This window comes from Pocillopora verrucosa, chromosome 14 (assembly GCF_036669915.1).
Source record: "Pocillopora verrucosa isolate sample1 chromosome 14, ASM3666991v2, whole genome shotgun sequence".
Lineage (NCBI taxonomy): Eukaryota > Metazoa > Cnidaria > Anthozoa > Scleractinia > Pocilloporidae > Pocillopora > Pocillopora verrucosa.
Genome location: NC_089325.1, coordinates 1088880 through 1112013, shown reverse-complemented (window position 1 = coordinate 1112013; position 23134 = coordinate 1088880). Strand labels below are relative to the sequence as shown.

The 23134-nt window shown below is 40.5% G+C and overlaps 2 protein-coding genes across 3 annotated transcripts; both read left to right on the top strand.

Annotated features, from left to right (window-relative positions):
- The first annotated feature begins 943 nt into the window (after window positions 1-943).
- Window positions 944-11687, top strand: LOC131773231 (neuronal acetylcholine receptor subunit alpha-2-like). Of its 2 annotated transcripts, none has more exons than XM_059089215.2 (7): window positions 944-1052; window positions 5180-5337; window positions 5937-5981; window positions 7816-7925; window positions 8500-8741; window positions 8882-9313; window positions 9813-11687. In XM_059089215.2, the coding sequence occupies exons 1-7, from the start codon at window positions 1001-1003 to the stop codon at window positions 10142-10144; spliced, it is 1371 nt and encodes a 456-aa protein (XP_058945198.2). In that variant the 5' UTR covers window positions 944-1000; the 3' UTR covers window positions 10145-11687. The 2 variants fall into 2 exon arrangements, with proteins under 2 accessions (XP_058945198.2, XP_058945199.2); XM_059089216.2 differs by having other exon boundaries at window positions 989-1052; window positions 5183-5337.
- A 408-nt stretch (window positions 11688-12095) lies between these two features.
- On the top strand, window positions 12096-17305 carry LOC131773214 (neuronal acetylcholine receptor subunit beta-3-like). The gene is made up of 5 exons (XM_059089196.2): window positions 12096-12648; window positions 13097-13141; window positions 13397-13506; window positions 14571-14839; window positions 15311-17305. The coding sequence occupies exons 1-5, from the start codon at window positions 12571-12573 to the stop codon at window positions 16156-16158; spliced, it is 1350 nt and encodes a 449-aa protein (XP_058945179.2). The 5' UTR covers window positions 12096-12570; the 3' UTR covers window positions 16159-17305.
- Window positions 17306-23134: the final 5829 nt, after the last annotated feature.

The window sequence follows — 23134 nt, the reverse complement described above, 5'->3', positions numbered from 1 at the left end:
TTAATTTTGATGATTACGACGTAGTCGTCGAAATCATTCAAAGTAATATGTATTGATACCTGCCATTCTTATGCTTCACTAGCTGCCTTTTAACCGAATCAAGTGATTCACGAAATATTTCACAAGATTAGAAATTTTGGGAATCGTTCGTCAACGATAAAAACTATAACTGCGGGTTGTGCTGGAATGATTGGCTCATCACATCTCAAGGAAGACCTTGACATCATTTATAGTTACCATTACTTTAATCAAAGAAAAGCTATTAAAAATACTCGATCGTTCTACCCCTGATTCCGTCCAGCGTTATGTTAATGCCTCGGTATCATGGGCCCCTTTAATATACTGATACCGTACTGCACTCTGAAAACCCACAACACTTGTGACATTCCATTTGTGCCAACAGGAATTCATTCTACACCTAATTTCCATTTTTCTTCACGACCACTTCCCTTTACTCTCCAAAGTTCTTTATAAGTCGCTGTTGCAGACATTCATAATTATTATTTAACACATCAACGAGTATCGTAATTCCGAAACCCTTTCCTGTTTCACGCGTGGATTATGGATCTGTGCCCAGAGTGTTTAAATTTAATCATGTGCGCCATGACGTCTGATAAACCTCAAGCCGTTGGCTTGAGGTTTATCAGACGTCATGGCGTTGGCTTGGTTTCTCAGACATCATGGCGCACATGCTTTTTTTTAACGCATTTTCAGTTATGAAGTAGAATTGAAACAGTTGTGAAATAAAAATTAGATTGCCCCAACACACTCCAAAACCATCCTCAAACAATGAAAACATCCACTTTTTGAAATATGTTTCCGTCTTGAGAGGGTACAAACTATTGCAGAACATAAGCGATACAACCAGAAGTAATGCTTTGTGTCAAGAGGGTGCTATGTAAACACTATATGATATAGCAAAACAGATTTTAGGTGCGCCGGTTATTCTTTCTCTGCGTTCAGGTTTAGCCGTCCCTTTCTGTTGTTACGGCAAAGGAAGATGTGGCCCCAATATGCTCATTTTGTATTGTTTATTTGTGCATACTCGCCTGGTAAGTATTTTTCTTACTTCTAGAGCTGAAATGTGTACATCCAAGGTTAAAATAGAGGCTTGATTTATTCTGTGTGTTCAAGACGTTATAATTTAAAGTTAGAACACAGATCGAGAGATTCGACAATAACACTGCCGCACTGGTTCCAAGGCTAAGCCAATCACGAATTAAACGCATTTTGTGTCAACTGCAGTTTAGAACTGACTGACTGTGGCTGCAATTTAACCCTAACCCTCAGCTCAATTTACTTGCATGTACTACATTTATAGCTGTGGTAACTGCCATTGTAACTGCCCAAAAGGATACGTGGTAGTGATTGCAAGACAGTGGAAATAGTGCTTATTTTTTTCAAACTCCTATCTCGGTAAAGTACTAGTTATTGAAACTCAGGGCACGAGCCACTCAAGACTGTGATTCTCTCCTTATGTTAAGTTCAGGCACTAATCCTTTGTCTTTATCCGAGGAGGAATCATTGCACTGCACTGGGCTATGTCAAAATACGTCTATATATACTCCTCGTTCACAATCGCTTTTAACGTAACGGTTGTCTCGGAAATGGATTTTCTTGCTTTCAAATTTTCTTTCTAGAGAAACATCGCGTTAAATCTTTGCTATTATCGACCACTGTAAGAACTTGTTCAAAACATCGTTCTTGAGTATGAAGTGATCGAGCATCATTCGACATTCTGATCTTTCAAGAAATAGTGACCACAGCAATCCAAAGGTGTATGTTCCCTAGTTTATCCTTATTCTCCAGATATCTTAGGTCCATCAGTTATGTATCGTACTTTGAGGCTGTATAAAGCTTCGGCGAACATTTTCGCCCGGGTTAATTTTCAATTTTGCCTGCGCGTGCGTCCATGTAAAACGGCCTATACGAAGTCACCTTGGAACAACCTCAGCGAGCAAGGCCGCCTTACGCACACTTGTGAGATGAAGCATACCATCGAAATTTACTTAACAGCAAAATTCCTGGAGATGTTAATGAGTTATAAAACCCGCAGCACTTGAAGCTATATTGACCCTTACTATCAAAGTCCATGACATATTTTGATACGACAACTTAGAGATGTGGCACTATTGTAGAAGCCATTGTTTTGAGATAGCCTTTTACCACTTCGATGTAGTAACTACTTAATTAAAGGATTACTGACAGCTAAAAGATCACTTTTTGGGAATACCGGCTAAGTGCCTCAGGTAACCATTGAAACAGATACAAGGTGCTTCGAATGCCTCTTTGTGCCTTTTTTCGCCGGGAAAACTGTCCTAAATGCAGCTTCCTGGGTCATTCGCCGTAAACGCTTCGATTTTGATCATGTGACCTTATACGTCGCACGTGCGTAAATTAAGCAAAGTAAATATGGCGGATAGTAGTTCGAGTGAAAGCAATTCTATGTCGAGTTCTGAGTATTCGGATTTTGAGGCCTCGATGGAAGGTGGACATAATGGAAGGGTTCATGAATCTGTTGGTTAAATCAGGTCCTCGCGATTTGAACCGCCAGGACGAACCTAAATAGAGTGCGAGAGTCAGAAGAGGATCCGCGGCCGCCTCAACCAAGAATGGTGAGTGCATTTACGCTTGTAAATAAAGTATCTGAAAATCATTCGCTTATTAAATGTAGGAGCGATCAAGTAAAGAAAACCAAATGTGCAGACTCTTGAATACCATGGGAGCGAGTGTTTTGTGCCACATGTGCTACACGCGCGCACCTTCTGAAACTAAGGTTTCACTGACTGAAAATATAAACATACACGCATGTAGAGTTGAATTGGATGGATTATACACGTTTCCACGCGATTGAATCGGTTTTAAGTTTTCTGTGTTGAAGTTGGCGAACGATTAAAGATATTTCGGCTTTTACTTCAAACACGATGCAGCAAAAAATAGCATTCGTAAATGTAGTTTTGAACATCTTCTTAATATTAACTTATACTTTACTTGTGGTCTTTGCACTTTGTTAATGGCCTAAAGTTTGAGTTATCTCTAACGTTTGTGACAGTTACAAAGCTGATAACTGTTCCTTTTGATGAAAGCAATCATACAAGTTGTGCTATTTATTTCTTCTACTCAACATCGTGAAAGAAATTGCTACTTTACTGTTTTTTTTATTACAAGGTGTCAGAGTGGAAACTGCCAATCAAAGTGGAGGGAGAAGAAAACATCTTCTGCAGGGAAGTAGATGGGGTCAAAAATAAAATTTGGAGGATGTTACAGTGGAACAGTTGCAGGCAGAAGCCAGATGTATTGTCTAACACCCCAGGTTTTGCGGAAACTGGTGAAAGCTGACTTAGTTGGCATTTTTTTTTTTGGTTTTGTTTTTGGTTTTTTTTTTGTTACAAAACATCACTATGTACACAGCGCTTGCCTGGTTTTCGTTTTCTTTATTTTACATCCTGTTGTTTTCAGTCCATATTGTAGATGTCACGCGGCTAAGAATGGTTCAGTTTTGGATAAACTTGAGAGTGAACATATATGTATGCATATATACATATGTTTCAAGTTCAGGTCGTAATTTGAGAAACTTACGTGCTTGTTATTTCCTTAGCACGAGGTTGTCGCTAACCCGGTTTCTTTTTTCTACCAAAGCACTGCGTTTTAAACGGTGGAAGCTAGGCAGTCCCATGACATTTGCCCTAATAGTTTCCTCTCTCAGGCTGTCGGCTTGTTTTATTTACGATAACGAAGCGTGAAGAAGAAGCGTCACTCAGCTGACAGTGGTACATTTTTTGAAACGAGTAACCTTTCGGACAGGATTGATTTCATCATGTTTCCGGTCGCAAATGAGAAACAACGCTGGAGTGTGGCGCTCATAACGAGGCGTTTCTTGCAACATCCATTTACAGCATGTTTCTGTTATTATTCACTTCCATTGGAAGTTGATTAAACTTACTAGGCACACGAATGTGCTATATGTGCTGCTCAATGTTAGTTGTAATCATTCCTGGAGAACTCACAGTCAGAGACGAAACGCGTCGAAAGAAATAAATGAAAAGTTACAGCAACAAGAAGTCTTCCTTTGTGCTGCTCACTAGTCTCCGTTAAAAATAAAGGATAATTCTTGTACATTTCCGGAACGTGGAAGAAGAGTTTTGTTCACGAAACCAGATGACGACCTCCCATAATACGCGACAATACTTTGCGCTTAGTCACGCTCACTCCAGAACCGATGGGCTTGAGGTCACAGTGATATACACCGGACAAAATCTAAAGTCAAATACTTTTCGGCATGGACTAAAAATATTTCTTTGAGTATAAGACTCGATAATGGTTAAGAGGAAAAAATTATGGGAATATATTTTTTACAGCTGTTTGAAATGGCGTGCAAAATACCTGTGGCTCCGAATACAGACATGGGATCCGTCGCGTTTCGATTATTCAACCTTCGTTATTTTATTGCTAACTTCGTATTTCATAGCCTCTAAATGGTGGCCTATATCAGAACGGAACAATCTTATGTTCTTTTCCGCTCATAAATGTCGTCAGCGGCTGGACAGCGAGGGCGAAGTTGTCACTTTTTAAGTCTTAACATGACGCTTTTCACTGCCTTACACACGTGTGACGTACCACATCACGTGACCTGAATCGGAACGTTTTCAAATAGCCCGTTCATTAAGCGTCAAAAAAAAAAATTGTAGAAAATTTGGTTTTGCACAATATATCGTTTATTTGCTCATTCCGTATTCTTTAACCTAAGAGGAATGTAGCGGGACAAAAAAAAGGGGAAAATGTTGGCGTCAGTACCCTTTAAGCCGGTCGTTACAAAGGATTGACGCAAAGCAGATTTCATTACTCAAAAAAAGTGCATCATTTTTCGAGGCATGATGTCGCCTGAAATCTATCACGCTTCTGAGAGCAATCAACAAGTGTCCTTTGGTTCAAGCTAACTTTGAACAGAGAATACAATGTTCCGAATCTCATGACTAATTTGAAGCAAAAATTCAACCGAAAAGCTGCCTTGGACCTTTATAAGTTAAAATCTAGAGGATACATAAAGCTAACCGATAATGGGGTGGTTCTTTCGTACAACTGATTTGCCCGCAGAGTAGCAGTTTTAATTCGTCAAAGAAAAAGTGCAGTAAACCGAAATCATTATGAACTTTTATAACTGTTAGTTATTTATTTTTAGCAGTGGCGGGACAACAAAACAATATAACACATTCAGCAGAGTATCGACTAAGAAAGGCTCTCCTTTCTTCTTATGACAAAATGGTACGTCCGGCGTTGAAGCCGTCAGATGTTGTAAAAGTCGAATTTGATGTGCCGCTCCTGGCTCTCAACGCAGTGGTAAGCGAAATATTGCACGATATCTCCAGATAATGCATTCCTCATCAACTGCAATGAACTTGTATCGCAGAACCCATTGAAGCTAATATAAGAATGTGAAGACTTAAATAGAGACACTATTTTCTTGTGGTTCCCCAGTAGAGTTACAATACAGAGAAACCCACGTCAAGTCGCGCATCCTGCCACGGGGTGTATTATATGCTGGTCAGCCCCACACCAAGTTGGATTACTCAGACACATTTATTAGTTTAAGATAATTATATGGGTCTTTTTATTATTTTCTTTTAATTTGTGTTACTGAATAGCACATCAGAGTTAAAAAAAAAAAACATTGACTCTTGGAAAGATTAGTTTGAATATATCTCCATACTGTAAATACTGCTACCTCGTCATGGGTGGGAATTCTGTTACAATACAGATACGCGATCAACAATATAACTGTACCCAGAAATGTACCTTTTAGGTTGGCTGATAATTTTTAAACCTCAAATTTTAACGTGAATGTAACTTAGTATCTGCATCAATTGCGCCTCCACTCTCAATCACCCTTTGAAGGTAAAATATTCTCACCTGATACCAAATATGTTCATGTCACACAGGACAATAAAGAACAAACTATCACAACAGAAACGGTGATCACGCAGGTACGCTATGATTCAAATTTAGACAGTGTAACCTAACCAAGGGCCAATTGGATATTTTAACCTTTTATTGTATTGCTAGTGTGTACATGAACCGCGAGTGGCAGTTTTGAAGTTACTAAATCAAATTCTTGTTATGAATCGTAGAAAAAAGAGGTAGGGAGGGTATGAAACCTCGGCTATCTCCTTACAAAACCTCTCTTAGTTCGAAAATGCGCAAATTTTAAAAGACAGCGATTTTCTGATTTGTATTCATATGTTTTATCGATAAGGACCGAGAGTGTGTAAGTAGGATACATTTCATATTTATTAGCGTAAAACAAAACATTGTGTCTTCACTTAGCTTTTGAACCTTTTGATTGTTAACGGGCAAACCCAGAAATTTGCCTTAATCTGTAGAATGTCTCTGTATGAGAAAAGTAAATGTTTAGTCCATAATGGTCCTAACGTGTTAAGTAGTTTTGTTTGGATGATTATCGTTCTCTGTAGACTTGATTAGGTTTACTTCAACCTAAATTTCACGCTGTGCACTTGACATTTACTAACGCTCGGAGATTGTCACTAACTTTTTTTTATTTACGGAACCTTCGCCACATGCTGCTTTCGCGTCAATGGACTACCCTTAAAAGAATGTCTGATTGGTAGTCTTTAGTCGAAGAGCATATTTCACGTTCACGCAATGTTTTTCCCATAATTATATGCCCTAACATCATTTCTACCGTCACACTCGAAAGTAGAATTCGCATTTAAGTGCAGCCGTATTAGTATTTGCTATGACAACTTTTCATTTAGGGTTGCCAGCGCATCTTCTTCAGTCTATTTTTCTTATAATTCTAAAATCCTCAGAGAAGGAGACTTGTTAGAGTGAAATAAGAGCGAATTTTGATTCTAAAAAATACTAATACGTCAAGAGTAAAATCTTGAGTTGTTTGAGTGTGGTTAAGAATCATCTTAGATTAGGGGAAGAACTTTGAACAATAGTTAAGCAGAAATGAAAATTGACGGAGAAGGTAACGAAAACTCAACTTGAGAAAAAAAGACTGCAAATAGGAGAAAATTGATTCAAACTAAAAATGAAAATTGTGCGAGGATTACGCTAAAATCTGCGTCACTTACGTGAAAAAGTCGAAGGGACATGCCGGAGAAAAATTCCAGCAAACGCACTTAGACTGCGCAAGCCGCAGGAACAAGTGTGACATAATACACACCGGCTTTGCCATTAGTCTAAGCGAAAGACCAGGCGAGTTTTTCGAACGAAAATACCCTTAAAATGCGCTTGAATTCCATTTACAACGCCTTTCAGAACCTTTTCGAGGAAAAATCTGTTAATTGATTTATTCTAGCTTTCTCTATCGTTAGTAAGATTATCGAAAAAAAAAAATAAGCAAATTTTAACCCTGGCTTGGTAGCTTGTTACAAACAGATTAGAGTGACACGGTTGCAAAGAATTTAAGTTTCAAAGTTGCAAGCAAGATACAGAGTAAAAGATGACAAAATTAGTAATTGAGGCCATAGTGCAGCTGTCTAAAGTGATGGTTTCTCAGTTATCAGTTCTCAGTTAGTAATACGGTTGCAAAGATCAGAATTTAAGTCACGAAGTTGTAAGTAAGCTACAAAGTAACAGTTGACAAAATTAGTAATTGAAGCCATAGTGCAAAGATACAAAGTAAAAGTGACAAAATTAGTCATTGAAGCCACAGTGTAGCTGTCTAAAGTGATGGTTTTTCAGTTAGAAGATTGTAATTAGCGGGAGACAGAGTAAAACTAAAAAAGGTGATAACCGAACACGAGCTACTAACAGGAAGTATTACTATATATTGTATTCCTTGGCCCACAGCAATGGAATAATCCTTACCTACGTTGGGCTCCCGAGAATTATGGAAACTTGAAACAAATACTTGTGGATCCAAGAGAAGTTTGGGTGCCTGATGTAGTACTAGAAAACAAGTAAGTTGAATTCTGCGGTATTTCAAGTCATTACACTTTGGAAGTTTTAAGTAACAAACTATCCTAATAAAACAAGAGATTATGATTTATTGCGAAAAAAAGGATCAGAAAAGATCCAAATGCCCGAGTGGTTATGCCAAGTAACACGAGCCTTAATACGCCAATTATTTTTCAGTTTTGATGACATACAGATATTTAAAATATTCTAAAAAGTTATAGACTAGAGGGTTGTTTTCCATCGAATTGCGACTTGAAAAAATGGAAGATAACATGCTCAGACAAGTTAAAAAAGGGGAGGGAAAAGTGTCTTATATTTACCACTTATGCAATTATGAATTTTTTCTACAAAATGAGCGCCCAAGTTTTCTATTGTAGCATTTTACATTTCATTAAGACTAAAAAGACACGCATACAGTGATGAAGTAGTAAAAGCGTTCCTCTCTGGCTCCGGTTAAACGCCAGCTCAGAAGCTTTTAAACAAAATTTTTAGTCCGTGTGCCCATTATGTAGTCTTAGTTCCTCAGGTCAAAAGGTTACGAACAATTTATGCATATCCATTTTTTCCCACCTCAAGTGCAGATAATGGGGTTGTTCAGGCGGGGCACGTGGAAAAATTCCGAAGTTGGGTGCGTGTGAGCAGCGGTGGACATAACACGTGGCTATCCCCAGCAACTTTCAAGAGCAAGTGTGGGCTTAGTTTCAAGAACTTTCCCTTTGACACACAGAAGTGCAGCCTAGTTTTTCGTTCTGTAACATCTGACCGTACCTTTTTAAATATCGATACCACGCACATCAAAAACGATAATCCTGAGGAAGGTAAGGTTACATGGAAATATTTATGTGAAAATTTGAAGAAATAGGATTCCAAGTTAACTCAAATCAACTCTTGCCTTTGCAAAACATCATGGAAAGTAGTTGTGTATTATTCTTAGTTTTCTGATATTTTTATTATTTAGAGCTTAACCTCACCACATCTAATGGTTATTGGTCTCTGAGAAGCATTGAGATCAAGACCGAGGATAAGAAGCAATCACCGATATTCAGCAAAGTTGAAGTATCATTTCGTATTGGACGTAAACCCATGTTCTTTATCCTTTTCACCATCGTTCCTTGTATGATCATTGGGCTGCTGATTCTCGTGAGTTTCTATATTCCCAATGAGGTGGGTGGAAGGATCGGACTGTGCTCAACGATTCTGTTGTCAGTCAGCGTGTACCTACTCGTCATCGTAAACCAGCTTCCCGAACAGTCCGACGAGTTGCCCATTATTGGTGTTTACTACATTGCGACCATGGTTGAGATCGGTCTGGCGCTGACTGCCACAGTTGTAGTCATGATGGCTTACCACGCCACTTCCGAGCCACCCCGCATCTTGACTTGGATAACAGGTAAGGTTAATAACTGATAATCAGTCCATATGAGAAAATTAGAAAGTTGTTAACACCAAGTCTATAAGCGACAATAGCAATTTTAATGGTAATTCATGACAAGGTGAAGTAATCAGGATCATGTGCGATTTCGACGATGATTTCGGCGAGAAAAAATATAATAATAATTCCTACCGAGGACACAAATACTGAGAAGTTCCTCGAAGCATTAACGATAATAAAAATAAAAATAATAATAATAATAATAATAATAATAATAAACACAGACAGTTATTTTGAAAACAGTGACAGACTTTGTACTAAAACACTTTTGCAATTGAATGGAAGGCAATTGATCTCGGTCACGGCCTTTGTTTACAGCTGAGTTTAACGATGAACGTTTTATCAACCACCACGACATGAATGCCCTGAGGTTTTCAGTGAAGAGCATATTTGGAAATATGCTCTTCACCGCCGGTTCAACAAAAAGCAAAAACATTCATTGTTTTTCAAATTTCAGTGTTTAACAGGATTGGTTCCTGCGGAAGAAACAAAAGAAGACTACGTATCAATGACGCTAATTTGAATTCATCTCCTGAAGTTGGGGAAGTAAATACCACTGGCATTGCAATGGAGGAAATTGTTGATGTGGAGCTTGGAGAGGTGGATGGGCAGACTTCAGCTGACACCCTCGGGGAGAAAACACCACCCACCTCGGTTTCTAAAGAAGAAGTCAACCAAGAAACTTGGAAGGAAATCGCTCGTGCACTCGACCGTATTTTCTACTGGTTGTTTTTGGCGCTGGTTGTGTCTTCTTCCATTACAATTTACGCACACGCAGGAAAGCTTTAATCGCTCGGTCAATGTAATTTCAATTGACCTCTTTGGAAACTGCTGGGCGAAGTCCGCTCTGGTGTTCAATAAATAATCAAATAATGTCTGTCCAGTTGTAAGCAGTTTTTTTAAAGACTAACTGTTTTACAGATGTAGAATTGAACTTGTAAAACCAGTCTTATTCTCAGGTGGTGGCAATCCGGCGAACAGCGGTGCGAACAGAACGAGCTGATTGAGTGAATTTAACCGATAGAATCAAAATGCTATTTCCAAGCTGACAAATAGTACTGAGTACAGCCACGTATGCTGGTAACACGATAAACTGTTGAAATTTTGGCCTTTTTTACGACTGATAACGGTTAACTTACTTCTTTTGTAATTAAATGACAAATTTTAATGGTTAACTTTTTTTACGACCAACCGTTTAAATTTGTCAATTTTTACTCCTAACGGCTAAATTTTTTGACCGTTTGACGGCTAAAGGTTAACCCCATTGAGACCCTCTGAAAGACGGCAACCATTACTTGAAGTGAAGTTTTCAACTTGCATGATTAATTGTTCTCCGAAGCATCAAAAAACCCTGCTCCTTCAAATAGACTGGAGACAAGTATTCTTATCCTTGATACCCCAGAGTTTTTTTTTTTTGTTCGACGTCTTTTTGTTCTTCTTCTTCTATTTCTTCTCTTTGATGGAAGTCAACCTGAGCTGAAATAGGGAACATTTGTTGGTTCCGATGAAAATTTTCAGTGAAGGTGATTGGTTTCTTCTGTCATGACGAGGTCTAGATCTGTTTACATTTCAGTACGAGATAAACCGGCCGAGAGGCTCACTTTTGATATTAACCGTTTAACTCAAGAGAATACTCAAACTTCTCAGGTAGAAGTTGTCATCTTGATCTGACACCAAATTCTTGTAACTAATTTACAAGGAAATGAATAGCAGTTTTAGGGAAGAATTAACAATCAGATCTTGGGGGCTAAAGGGTTAAAAAATTAAAGAAAATTTGTAAAATCCCTAACGAACGGGTCGAGCCGAGAACGAATTGTTCACTGAGAGAACTGATATTCGCTATCAGGTAGTTTTTAGAAGTAATTGTTTTAAATCTATGTACTCCAAATTTTGTTCCTCTAGGGAAATTAAATTCCTAATGAACTCTCTTTGTAAGCTTCTCGGTCGGTGCCGTTGGCATAATAAAGCACGCTTTGTTTATCCACGCTAACAATTACTCAAAATGCAGTTACTCAAATTATTCAAGATCATTTTAGTGTTTGGCCCTTTCCTGTAGTCGGACGTTCATCGATAACAAAACCCTCAGAAATTACCTGAAATAATGCACTTCAGTTTCCTGGTACCTTTTCTTCTGATTTTCCTTTACCAGGCAGGTAAGCGATTATAAGCAAATTTTAAATGCTTTGTAATGACTACTAAGTGTAACTCAGTCAGAAGCCTTCGTTAGCCATAGAATTGCGCTTAACAGTAAGCTGCTTGTTGGTGGCATGAGTAAACTTGATGGCAAAGGAATTCCGGTGGCTAATGGAAATAAAGCAATGAAAACGGTAAATTTTGAGTAACATCATGAGATGTATTAGCCATTTGTCAAAGGCTTGGAACGAAGAAACCTGAAGAGGAATGTTTCTTTCTCTTAAACTCGTGGCAAATTTCTTTTTACAACAACTGCGCTAAAAACTTCATCTTCTTTCTCATTAATCTATCTCATCACATGGTGGTTTTCTGGCTGGCGAGCAACGTGAGCGTACGAAAGGTCTGCCTGGGTTCTGGCACGACACGGACCTCAGTCTCGCCGGCTTGAATTCTCCTTCGTTCGAACGAAGTAGGGAATGCGTGGGTGGGTGCGCACCAGTTTTCTACGGTTCCTTTAGAAAATCACTAATTGTATTCTTTATGAGTTAGATTGTTTGACTTCTTAGCCGTGTACCGCATAAAAGGTAACGTACAGCAAAAGAGAGTAAGTCAAAGTGTTGATTACAGATCAGACCTTACTCAGGTCATTCTTTAAATTACATTGTTTGATGAGATTTCCGCATCGTTCTGTTCGATGTGTCTCCGATTGCCTGGCTGTTGATGACTGAATGCACGACTGAGTTCGATTAACGAGCCCAATAGTTATTGAGGTTGCCAAACATTTCCTTCACTTGAATTACGGTGAGTCAATTATTTCCATGAAACTAAAACAAAATGCAAATCTACTCGTAGGCAGTAGACCTGAAGAATAAAGCTTAAGGTTTCTAAGTACGAAAGCTATTCTCATCCCGGACATTTGAAGGCCAACCAATTGAAATACTTCAGAGTTTTCAGTGTCACAATTTTTCCCCCTTTTTCTCCATTTAGGATGCGCTGCAGGATGGCCGAGGACAACTGTGTCAAAGGAACATCAACTCCGGCAAGATCTATTTTCAAGTTCTGGAGGAATTTCATTTAATCATATGATTCGACCTGTGTTAAACACGATGGAAAAAGTTAAAGTGAGAGTCCAGGTGGAGTTGAGAGCTGTCGTGGATGTGGTAAGGTCCATTCATCTCGAAGTAATAATAACTATTAATTAAAATGATCGTTACGACTTCGACGAGGGCTTCTAAGGAAAGTAAAGAAGAATTGTGTATTTTTTTCCTTTTTCCTGAAGTGAAATGCGTATCTTAAAATCAATTACACTTGTTGTGCATTTTAGGCCTTATGCATTACACATAAGGGAAATCTTATAAGGGATTTCACTCTGGAAACGCAACAAATATTTCTCGTGCACACAAGAAAACGGATGAGGTGTTTCCAGTTACACTAAGCTAGAAAGAAATTTCATGTGGATCTCTCCCAAACCTGTCACAAAAACAAATGTTACTTGTACACGGACATCTTCGCACCTTATCCATAAACTTCTCTATATTTCTGTGTATAACGCGTACTGCGCGAATTTTCGCACAATTGTACTTTTTACTAAAGTACCTTTTTTCACAGGATAAAAACGGGCAATTCGTGTCTACAGACACAATCATCAAACAGGTATATATTTCTGTCCAATTATTAAAGATTTTGATGTTTATACCAATATTGTAGGAGTTTTTCTAGTTTTAGAGTCAATTTTTCGATTTTTTCCTTACATCACATGATTGAAGCGGATCCGATCAAACTGAATCAATTTATTTAGTAGCTGTTACCATTCACGAGCAATTTTTAAATAGACGAACAACTTGATCAGCATAAAAATAACTCCAAAAATTCATTCCTTCTATAGTATTTTTTTTCGCAAATTTTCAGCAATGGAATAACACTTTCTTCATGTGGACACCAAGTATTTATGGAGGCGTGGAGAAACTTCTCGTCAGTCCCAACGAGATGTGGGCACCTGACATTGTATTACACAACAAGTACGTGATTCCATGTAGAGTTAAGGCTTTTACTTGCATGCTGGGTGTGAGTACCTATAATTGGTCAATAGAGCAATTTTTGATAGTGGGTCGTTAAGCAAACGCAAAGAAGCCACAAATACCAATCAGCGTGAAGGGAAACTATCTCAAGAGGCCAATAAGAATTCAAAGTGAAAACAGGCAAACTGCCTAATGTGCCACAAAACTCAAGGGATTGATTTTGTTATTGCGTCTTTTTTTATTGAGATGGTGCCGTGAGTTTTCTAAACTGATCACAGAGTGTAGAAAACCATGAAAATTAAACCACAGATTAGTTTCGACTCTAAATATATAACCAACATTCCAAATTTCGATTCGACCTGGTAAGAGTGGACAAGAAGAGCCATGTAGTGGAATTTCTATTGCTAAACTCTCATTCCCATTTATTTCACTGGTCTACTGACTAGATTACATCATGAATAGTCTTAGCTGATGTACGCTACCAGCTCGTGAGTACAGACTACAGTATAGCTTCCTAAGCTTCGCAGTTACTAACCATCACTCTCAAAAGCTACTTCTTTTTACTTGGTTTATTACACAACTCACAGCTGTAGTTCCCGTTCCGTCTTTTCTCTCTGTCGATCTTTGAGTCAATAGTGGTGTCAGTATTAAAGTTCTTATCTATTACATTACTGAAACTGTGAATAGACTATTTCACTCAAATCTCACAATTTCTCTATTCTATTGTAAACACCCCAATTTTCACCTCCCTTTCCTGTTATTGACGGATTCACTGTCTACCTAGCTGACTGACCGACCAACTGACCGGCGAACCAAACACTAACCAACCAACTAACTGACTGAGTGATGATCGTTCGATCGGGCGATAGATCGATGTCCTGCTCATGATCTGCTGACTGACTAACCGATTGACTTATTTACAGACCAGCACCGTAATCGACTAACTGATTGACTGACCAAATGACTCGGTAACTTATTGACTGACTGGCTGAATGACTGACGAAAGGACGAAAAAATGAACTGTTGGATGGATTTATGGATACGGGTCATTCATTGATTTACAGTGCAGATGATAATGTCGCTCAAGCGGGATACACAGAGAAATTCAAGACATGGATAGTTATTTACCACAATGGCATTAGTGACTGGATTTCCCCGGTGTCCTTCAAGAGCACTTGTAGCCTCGATGTCACGTATTTTCCGTACGATCAACATCGCTGTGACATGATTTTTGGGTCGCTAACATCAGACAAGACACTTCTGGATATAGAAACAGATGAAGTCCATTTAGAGACGAGGAAAGGCCGAGAGAGTGACGAGGACGGACAATTTGGTATGTCACCCAGAGAATAGAAATTGAATTTCAACTAGTTGGTGACTGTATAGAGAGGGCCTAATAAAATGTTTGGAAAGAGAATGTGCAATGAGATATTCACCAAGTCGTCAATAAAATGAACTTTAATTGAATCTAAGGAGTTTCCTAGCAATTAACAATAACATCATCGATGAAAGTTTAAAACACTTTTTTAAAACAAAAACTTAAAATTTTGTACGAAAAGGATAAATAAGCAAGCAAAGTAAGTAACCTATATTATTGTGGTCAAATACACCTACCTCATCACGGTTTTGTGAGTATCACTGTTTTCCAGGTATTGCCACAATCATGATGTCATGCCAGTCTTTTTCAGGGGTCCTTTAAAGATACTTAGTTTAGTCTCAATACTTCCAGAAACGCGTTCCATATACATATTCGGGGCAAAGTACTCTCTTTCCACTTACATAACATTTGCTTTCGTTCCAACAGAAGAGATTGAAAAGAGTGCCTCCTGGTCAATTCAGAGGATAGAAGTAAGAAGGAAAGAACATTATCGCAAAGGTTTTCCTCACCCCTTCACCGCCGTACACCTGAGCTTCATTATCCGCCGGAAACCACTGCACTTCGTTGTTTTTTCCATGGTGCCTTGCATGCTGATCGGAGCACTGATTTTTGTCAGCTTCTTTATTCCTGTAGAGAGTGGGGAGCGAATCGGTTTCAGTTGTACAATCCTTCTCTCTGTGAGCGTCTACCTTCTGATCGTGACAGAGGCCCTCCCCGAACAGTCCGACTCTCTGCCACTAATTGGTGTATACTACATCATAATCATGATAGAAATAGCGTTGGCGCTGACCGCCACCATTGTGGTACTCAAGGCACATCACGCTACTACCCAGCCACCTGGCTGTCTCAAGGGTATGTTGTTTATCAATAATATCTACAGATGTTGTCGGAAGCCCAAGAGAAGGAAGCGAACCTCAAAGGTTGAGCCCCCGGTGCAAGTGGTCGTGCTGGACTACAGCAGTGACCACAAGGAGAAACACGAAGACAGTGAGGAAAGATACCGCAAGAAAAGCTCAATAAGTCTGAGCCAGCTCTCAGTGGACAGCGGTTCTCAGTTGTTTACTCGCCCCAACACCACTGACGGTAAGGAGGAAGAAGAAGACTGGAGCGAGACCTGGCGTCAGATTGGGAAGGCTCTAGACAGACTTTTTTTCTGGACTTTTACCATAACGTTTTTAATTTCGACAGTTGTCGTTTTTACATACGGACCATCATTAGCCAAGCCATTGAATGATGAAATGGATAAGTTGTACGGTGCTCAAAGAGGAGTTTAAGGAGATAAGTTTTTAAGGAACAGACTGCGCCTGAAATGTGAATATAACTTATTACTTTTCAGGCATATGCTGACATCAACGAATCAGCTGAAAAATCTTTTGTTTCTTTTTATTTTTACATTTCAAACTTTATGATACACACAAGAAAGCACTTGAGGAAAAAATCCTATTTTCTGGCAGACATCCAGTTACATAAATGGTCTCTGCTTAAGCTTCTTAATAATAATACCAACCAGGTTACCTGCTTCTGTGCAAACTAGATCCGTCATTACACCGGGCAATACTCAGAATATAACTTCGTGCGAAGCATCGATTGCTAAACCAATGGACCTTTTTTATTCTGGGAAGCATGAAATTAGTTGAAAGGATAAACAGAAACAGATTGATTTGCATGCGAAACTCATTAGTGTTTGAATCGAAAAGCAAATTCAAAGTTTGCCTTGCTTTAGTTGAAGTACCTAGGCAACGACCACAACATTACACTTGCCCTTCCTGCTTGCCGATGCCAACTGTTACAAGTCATGGACTCAAAATATAAAAGACCTTGTGGTAAATTCAATAACTAGTTTGATTCCAATTTCTTTGGCACAACCATAAGAAATTCAAATATAGAAAGTAATCAAACAAATTGTAGGACGTGGTTTGGATGTTTCAAGAAGGTGTCTTTTCTACGTCAGCAGGTGCTTGATTTGAAATTTGTGAACGATGTCAAAGAATATCCGCCAATTTAGCTGCTTTAATACTGTGTACATACTAAAGGACAACTGTATTCGTGCCATCTATCATATCATTGGTTAGTTGGTGTGACGAGATGAAGGGGCTAGCATACACTTTCTGCGGGGGCGCTATCGACTTTGCTATGAAATGACTCACAAAAGAGAACAGTTGTCATGATTTTCAATCTTTCGAAGCGTTTATTAATAATTGCGACTAGTTTGATCCTCTTTATCATTAGGAAAAAAAGAAGACAAAAACAGAAAACCCAAAGATATGTTCTTTTTCAAATCATGAAATGTTTAGACTAGATTGACAAGCGAATTGTTCATTCCGAAAAAGAACTTTTGGCATCTTAAGCTGTGATGAGCAAAGTGCCAAAACACGTATTCACCAAATTGATTATAACTGAAAACTAATAACGGTAAATAAACAGTGCGAGTCAAATAAAATAAGTGTCAATTCTGGAAGAGTTTAACACATCACTTGTCTGCCACCATCACATGACGTTTTCTAGGGAACGAAAAGCGGGGAAGAAAAGAAGCAAAACAAAACAATAAAAAACCAAGCGATCGAGGTAATCAGTTATTGAACTCTCCCCATTAACGTTTACAGCTTAGAAACGGGTGATTCCAGTGGTGCCAAGACGTCTGCGACACCCATTGCAAGTAAGTTTAATTTGTAGATTGGACTGTCCATCTTGCTGAATCAGGACCAGTTTTTTTTTCCGCTTTTTTCCCAATCGCTTCTCTGAGCAGCTGTTCTGATTAAGAGACAGTATATGATCAACCCCTCCAATATTTCTTTTCATTCAATGTTTCAGTTACCGTGAAATTCAGGTTAGTATTGCTCTTAATCCAACTACCCTTTTTAAGAACCGTAAGTTTAAAACATAAGCGAGATAATCAATTTTTTTTTGTTAAACGGTGGCTTCTTTCATGATCAGGCTGAAATTCAAAGAGATAGATAAGCTGTAATGCAATCGACTGTCTTCCTATTTATGATACACGTATGGAACTTAGAAACCAAAAGCCATACTTGAAAACTGCGAATAAAATGAACACGCTGGACAGAAACATGACCGGAAACTTTTCTTTCTTTTCACGAGCGTGAAGTTTCTGTCTTGATATGGTGGAGAAACTGATAATATTGTAAGGTATCTGCTTACTGTCTTTTTTTTAGGCTAACGTCGAAGATCATTCAAAAATCATCTACCACAATGTTAAGCTCAGTCCGAATTTCAAATTTCATTTAGATTCTGCTTACATAATCGAGAGGGCGGAAAGAATTACAGAATCAATTTCCCAGGCAGATGAATTAGTTTCCTTTGTTCTTATTGTAATCTGGGAAGTACTCTGTCGTGATATTGCGTTACACGGTCACGCCACTGGGCCGATGAACATCTTTATATTTAGAAGACTAGGGAGACAACGAATACACACGTGGCGGCAGTCGCGTTCGCACAATAAACAACCCTTTTGAGTTCACAGAATCGTGACATGGTGTCAGGAGTGGGATCTGTTCACCCCTAAAGATGACAGAAGCAGCTGAAGCATCCATAGTTGTGCCACCAGCGCCGACTCAAGTTTTTATTCCCCCGTCAAATTTGCCCCCGCCGAAAGCGCTTAATTTTGACGACAATTTAGCCACTGCATGGAAATCGTGGAAAGCAGCGTGGCAGCGCTACGAAATCGCTACTGGTGTATATAAACAAGAGGGCATAGTTCGTGTGTCGACATTACTAAGCATTATAGGCGAGGATGGCGTCAGAGCCCACGATACCTTTATTTGGAACGAAGACGAAAACGCAGACGACATTTCACAAGTCCTGAAGAAGTTCGACGAATTCTGCATTCCTAGGACACAGGTCATATATGAACGCTATAGGTTCAACAACCGAAACCAGGAACCAGGCGAAAACATCTCGACGTATCTTACGGAGCTTCGAACGATCGCAAAAAACTGTGCACACGATACAATCACACCAGATGAAATTTTGCGTGACCGCCTCGTGCTAGGCATACGGGATGATCGCGTCCGCGAGAGACTTCTCCGTTTGAATGATTTATCTCTCCTACGAGCAGTTGACATTATTAAGTCGTCAGAACAGACCCAACAGCAAGTAAAGCTAATGGCTGGAGGAGACACTGCAGTTCATGCGTTACGGAAGGCGGGATCGGCAGAAAAACCTGAAGAAGAACGACAACTTAAGTCACAAGCATTTAGAAGACCGTCTAAAGAATGTGGAAATTGCGGAATGGTGCATGGACGTCATTGTCCCGCGTATGGAAGAACATGTTTTAACTGTGGGAGTATGAATCATTTTGCGAATAAATGTCGCGCTAATCCCCGAGGAGTGAAAAGTAGAGTTTCGGCGGTCAACGAAGCCGTCGACATGGGAAACGACCCCTACTACATTGGTGCTACTACTAGTAAGAGCAAAGGCCAGGAAAAATTGGCAGTGGTCAAACTCCACATTTATGGGCCAGATCCCAAGACCGAAGTCCAGTTTCAAATAGATACTGGGTCGCAGTGCGACATTCTCCCGGCCCAATTATACAAGCAAATCACTGGGGACACCCTCCTTCATCGCCTCAAACCATGCCAAAAGGAAATAGTCTCGTACACAGGGGATCGCCGCAAAATTGCTGGTAAAGCTACCCTGCCTGTGTGGTCCCGTGGACAGCGGAGGTCAATGGAGTTTAACATCTTAGACGGAGACTATCAACCGATTTTATCATTGAACACCAGCCTCAATCTTGGCTTTGTGAGTTTGAATAATTGTGACGTCCTAGCATTACACGTCAAGTGTCCCAAAGCCTCCTTGCTCGAAGAGTATGAGGACGTATTCGACGGATTAGGGGCCCTACCGGGAACATACAAAATAGCCATAGACGAACAGGCGCAACCAGTTGTCCACGCACCGAGGCGAGTGCCAGTAGCCTTGCGTCCATGCATCAAAAACAAGCTGGACGAACTTGTTGATCGTAAAGTTATTATTCCAGTAACAGAACCGACGCAGTGGGTATCCAGCATGTTGGCCATAGTGAAGCCAAACAAAGTACGCATCTGTATTGACCCGAGAGATTTAAATCGTGCCATTCGGCGAGAGCATTACCAGTTGCCGACTATCGATGAAGTGGCCTCCCGCTTAACAGGTGCCAAGAAATTTACTCTTTGTGACGCCAAGGATGGTTTCCACCAAATCCTCTTAGACGATGCTTCTAGTTTCCTGACAACGTTCAATACGCCTTTTGGGCGTTATAGATGGGCCCGCATGCCTTTTGGTATCTCAAGTGCGCCTGAAGTTTGGCAGCGACGCATGCATGAATTCGTAGAAAATTTAGAAGGAGTTGAAGTTATCGCTGACGACTTCCTCATCGCTGGATTTGGCGAAACTGACGCAGAGGTCAACTCGAGCCTTGAAAAGAACGAACGTGCGTTCTTCAAGAAATGCCGGGAGTGGAACCTCAAGCTCAACAAACTCAAGCTGAAAAGATCTCAAACCGAAGTGCGTTTCATGGGCCACCTCTTGACTCCTGATGGTCTAAAGGCAGACCCAGCCAAAGTTGAAGCTATTTTGGATATGCCACCGCCGACTGATGTGAAAGGCCTGAAGAGGTTTTTGGGGATGGTCAATTATCTGGCCAAATTCTTGCCACTCCTGTCCGACATGACAGAACCTTTGCGAAGGCTTGAGGACAAGGACGTCGAGTGGTGTTGGCTTGCACAGCATGAGAAAGCATTTACCACAGTCAAAGAATACTTGGCCAAGGCCCCGGTACTGAAATACTATGATGTTACTGAAGAAGTGACAATCCAATGCGATGCCAGCATAACGGGTCTAGGTGCAGTACTGATGCAAAAGGGTCAGCCCGTTGCCTTTGCCTCGCGAGCTCTGACCGACACCGAAACGCGTTACGCTCAAATCGAGAAAGAGCTCCTCGCCATAGTGTGGTCAACCGACAAGTTCAATCAATACATACTGGGACGCGAAGTTGTACACATCGAGTCTGACCACGAACCACTAAGGGCAGTTTTTACCAAGCCAATACACAACTCACCAAAGAGACTCCAGAGAATGCTGATGGCCCTTCAGAATTACTCCCTGGATGTGCAGTATAAAAAAGGGGAACTTATGTGGGTATCAGATGCACTGAGTCGAGCATACCGCAACACCACCGAAGCCTCCAAGCACGATACAAGTCTGATCTGTACACTTGCCGAGATAGATCATTCAGAAAACCTCTCGATTGCACCATACAGGCTCGCTGAATTCAGAAACGAGATTGCCAGGGACCCAGTGATGCAAAAGCTAATCGGAGCAATCAAGGGTGAATGGCCAGTGTCAAGGAAGTCCTGTACCCCTGAGCTGACGCCTTACTATGACAAACGAAGTGAGCTTATAGAAGACAAGGGACTAGTATTCCTGGGGAGCGATTGCTGGTACCCCCTTCCCTGAGAAAAGAAATGTTGAAGCAAATTCACCGATCACATATTGGAATCGAAGGGTGTTTACGTCGCGCTAGGGAGGTCCTCTATTGGCCCCTCATGAATTCGGAAGTAAAGGACTTTGTTTCCAAATGCTCAATCTGCCAGTCGTACCAGCCAGATCAGTGCCGCGAGGAATTGCAACCGTATCCGATCCCGTCGCGTCCCTGGTCGATGCTAGGTGCCGATTTTTTTGACCTTGGGCAACAACATTTCTTTGTCCTAGTCGACTACTGGAGTGGGTTCTTTGAAGTCCAGGAGGTTAAGGTGGCCACATCTGCTAGCGTGATAGCTGCGTGTAAAGTACAATTCGCCCGCCATGGGATACCAGACGTGCTTATTACCGACAACGGACCTCAGTTTACGTCATCGGTGTTCAGTGCATTCGTGAGAGAATGGCAGTTTGAACATAGAACTTCGAGCCCCCGTTACCCCCAGTCAAATGGCCGCGCCGAGAATGCCGTGAAGACCTGCAAGAACTTGATGACGAAAGCGAAAGCGGATGGGCAAGACCCGCTGTTAGCCCTTCTTGATTGGCGCAACACCCCAACAGAGGGTCTAGGAACATCACCCGTACAGAGACTGATGGGACGCCGCACACGCACTTTCTTACCAACCCATGAAACGCTCCTGCGGCAGCCATCACACCAGGAAACAGCCACCAAATTAGCTGAGCGCAAGAAAAGACAAGCTCAACAATACAACAAAAAGTTTCGCCCTTTAGAGGCACTAAAGTGTGGACAGGCCATCAGGATGCGGCTTCCCGGAAGGAAGGAATGGAGTCTGGGGACCTGCATGAAAGCCTTGGGGAACAGGTCTTATGAAGTTGAAGTTTGCGGCAGGCGATACCGACGCAACCGTCGGCAACTGCGCCTGACCCCGGAAACAGCACCACCTATGAGTCTGGTAGAACTAACTCCGCCCGAGTCTACCCTCAAACCGGCGCCAAATCTGACAGAGCCAGGACCTCCTCCACCGGAGTTCCATGGCGAGACCAAAACAGAGAGAATGCCACCTGAAAATGAGATGGGAACTGAGCTTGAGCCACAAAGGATTGAAACTCGTCGATCAGAACGCAGACGTCGACCGCCTTTGTGGCATCAGGATTACCATATGAACTGAACATTGAATGATTGAGCCGCTAAATAGTTGTTGGGTCTGTTTCTATCTTTTTATGATTTCAATGAAGAACAATGTTTTGTCGATTTTATGTGATTTGAACAGTGATCGAAACCGAACATTAAGTATTAATTAACTTTTGAAGATAAACTTTGTAAAAAGGGGAAGATGTCGTGATATTGCGTTACACGGTCACGCCACTGGGCCGATGAACATCTTTATATTTAGAAGACTAGGGAGACAACGAATACACACGTGGCGGCAGTCGCGTTCGCACAATAAACAACCCTTTTGAGTTCACAGAATCGTGACATACTCTTTCTTTCCTTAATTTTGCTATCCTTAATTAAACTTCCCGTGATTAAAATAAAAAATATGAGACACCTATATCTGATATACAATCAAGGAGAACCGGAATAAAAAAAAATTAGGCCGAAACGATCAAAATATCGACAACACACGTTTTGGTGACGTTAACTTTCAAGGTGTAAGTAAAAGGATGATCGAATTAGAATGTAAAGGGTTAGCTAATATCATTGCTCTTACCCTTTTTGGTGGATAAAGAAAGAGCTCGGAAAAAAAAAAAATTCCAATGCCCAGGAACTTGTCACTTGTATGAAATCATTGTCACAAAATAAGCTTTACAATCTAT